At 22.5% G+C, this 3403-nt stretch overlaps 1 protein-coding gene across 1 annotated transcript; it reads right to left on the minus strand.

The window, feature by feature from the left end:
- Positions 1–23: 23 nt before the first annotated feature.
- Positions 24–791, minus strand: ENU1_000630 (phosphatidylinositol 3- and 4-kinase family protein; the record flags this gene model as incomplete). The annotated part of the gene is made up of 1 exon (XM_008856406.1): positions 24–791. One exon carries the CDS (start codon positions 789–791, stop codon positions 24–26), a length of 768 nt encoding a protein of 255 aa, XP_008854628.1.
- Between the last annotated feature and the right edge of the window lie 2612 nt (positions 792–3403).

Genomic DNA, 3403 nt, shown 5'->3' on the forward strand with positions numbered 1-3403 from the left:
TAATAAAAAGTTAAATTATTCAATTAGATATATGGAAGCCAGCCATGAAACATTGAACCTAAATTATCAACAGACTTTGCATCATTAATAAGTTGTTCAGCTTGAGAACGTTCAGAAACAACCCTTCCTAATTTATCAATACCAGACAAAATACGTTTAAAACGAGGAATTGGTTTTTCAGGGATTTGAGAAGCACTTGATTCATTGTTAGCCCAATCAATAAAAGGATTTTGTAACATACTATCAGTTAAAGAGATAATAACAGATTGATTATGACGTAAAGTTTTTAGTACAACAGTACACATATCAAGAAAGAAACCATTTTCAGCTTGAGGACCAAAACAATCAATCATATTAGTAGTCAATCTAAAAGGAACAGTTTCAGGAACAGGAAGGATTTCACCTTTCCAAAATAACATATCAAAATCAATATGAACAATATTTCCATCTTTTGTGTTTAATAAAATATTTTCCAAGTGACGATCACCAAGACCAATAATTGAACCAACCATTGACATTACAGCCATACTTTTACTATAATTTTCTCTTGCTTTAATTTGATGATGAGGAATAGGAAAAGAATGATTAAAATTTGAATAAAATTGAGGAGGAAGAGTATATGAAGAATTTAAAATATATTTTTTATATAAATCAACTCTTTTTCGTTGATCCGCTTCTTTTGCAATTAATTTATGATAAGTGATAATATCCTTAGTACGAGATTCAACAATTAAAGATTTCATAGGAATAGTATTAGAAGCCCATTCAATTAAACCAGTTTCTTCACTCATAGGTAAAGCAGTATAAGTTTGAATTTTTAAATTATATTGTTGACTATAATGAGAAGTTTCAAAAAGATGATTAAGTGCACCAAATAATTCTTGAACAAAATTGTCTTTTCTAATATCATCTTTTCCTTTACATAAAAAGTAATAAGGTTCAGATTTATCTTTAGATAAAATAGTAATTTTTTTTGGTTTTTGTAAAGAATTTAAAATTCTAAAAGAATTTTCAATACATTTAATTTTAGGTAAAGATATTTCAAAAGGAGAATAATTATTTTGTAAATGAGATTCAGGAATATTAATTGTTAATGCTTTTTGAGTTGGAATAATTAAATGACTCCAATTTTCATTAAGAAGGATAGAATATTTTTGTTGTCTTTTTGAAGTAAATTTATGAATACCAGGTTCTAAATCATTATCTTTTGCCAATAAATTAAAGGCATCACCAAATTGAATTAATTCATTAAAAATAATTTGAACAGTATTATTAAGAGTATTTGCTTTTTCAATAATTTTTTTAATAATAGTAACTCTTTTTTCATTATTACTAAAGATAGAAGAAGCTAAACGCCAAGAAACTTGTTCAGGATATTTTACAAGAACTTTAGTTAGAATAAGAGATAAAAAAGTTTTAGAAAAGTTTGGTTCTTCTAATTTAGAAATAATTAAAGTAAGAAAAGGATACCAAAGATATTCAGGATAATAACGAACAAAATCTTTCATAATTTTTTTTCCATTTGTATCAATAGAATTACTTAATGAGATTATTTTTGGAATGATATAATATAAATATTTAAAACCATATTTTAAAGAAAACATATATTTCATTAATATTTCAAGAATAAGATTTGAATCATTTATATCAATTTGATTTACAGTTTCAAGAAAATGAGCATAAAAATAATATACTTTCATTTTTAATTTATTTTGTTGAAACATTTTATTTTTCATTTCATCTTCATCTTTTTCAGAAAGAGCTTTTTTATACCATCCAAGAATTTCTTCATAATTTCCATTATTTTCTTCACTCATAATAGCAATTTTTAATGCTAATTTTTTAATAACACAATCATATCCAATCATTTTATTTATTTTACTTTTTTTATTCATTTCATCATATAATACTTTTAAATCACTTAATACTTCAATACAATGACTTTGTTGATATTCACTCATACATTTTTCTATTCCAATTTGATAAATAATAGTAGATGTTATTATTTCTTTATTTTCTCTTTGATTAATTTTGATAGCAATATTACAATAATCTTTTGATTTATTAAACATTCTTGCATGTCTACATAAATGACTTAAAATAATAAGAGATTGACTAATATTCTCATTAATTTCATTTGCTAATTTTTGAATTATATTAATAGTTACTTGTGTAGTCATTTCATTTTGAATAGGTTTAATTGCATTTAAAATTCCAATTTGAATAAGAGTTAATGTTTCTGTATCTTCAATATTTTTATTAAGATATTTCATTCTTTGAATAATGTCTTTATATTTTTTTGTTATATTATTTGTTTCATTTCTTCCTTTTGTTAAATATTTAATATCATAAAATATATGAAGTAATTTAATTGTTTCATATGCTCTCATATATGATATTTTAATTTCTTTTCCTAATCGTTTACTAAGAATTTCAATTCCTTCTTTAACATTATTTTTAATTGTATCTTTATTATATTCAAAAATACAATTCCAAATAATTTCCCAAATTTTATCTTTGATATATACTTTTACATTATCTATTTCTTCTCCTTTAATAAATTTTCTTATCATTTTTCTAATAATAAATTCATCTTTAGTAGAAATATTGATTGTATTAATATTATTTTCTTCTAATCGTTCTTCTTCATTTATTTCTTCATCATTTATTATTCCTGAACTTTTTCTTTTCCAAAATGCCATTTCATGTTGTTTACCAAGTTCTTTTGATAAACTAATCATATCTTTAATAAGTGCTTTTCTTTGATTTTCATTTATTCCATTATTATCATGAAGATAATTTTCTATTAATACATATGCTCGTTCTGGTGAATTAACTGCTTGTGCAGTGGATGCAATAAGCATTTGATCAATCCCACTAAGAAATTGAACAATGTTTTCATTGTCTTTAAATCCTGTTAAATAATCTATTGTTTCAAATACTAATTGTGATGCATAAATTGCATTAGAATTTTCATTATTTCTTTTAATTTTTTCAAGAACATCAATAACTTCTTCTGTTATATCTTGAATTGATTTAGGACTACTTTGAATTAAAGAATATTTTAATGCAATAGGAAATAATAAATGAATTACAGGAATTTGACAATCAAATGTAGTATTAATCATAATATTAATCATTAGATTAAATATTTGATATTCAGGTGATACATTATTAATATTAGATATAATAAATGAATAAAATGAAACAACCCAATTAGTGAAAATAGAATATCCTTTTTCTAAAAACATTTTTTTCTCAAATTTAATATTTGGTTCATTAATCATTGTAATAGAATTATATGAATTTATAATATTATTGATAATTGTTTGTTGTTCAATTGGTAAATTATTCATAATTCCATTAATAATTTTACTTCTTGTTTGTTGTAATACTTTTTTTT

The sequence above is a fragment of the Entamoeba nuttalli genome (genome assembly GCF_000257125.1).
Source record: "Entamoeba nuttalli P19 unplaced genomic scaffold asmbl_1880, whole genome shotgun sequence".
Classification (NCBI taxonomy): Eukaryota; Evosea; order Mastigamoebida; family Endamoebidae; genus Entamoeba; species Entamoeba nuttalli.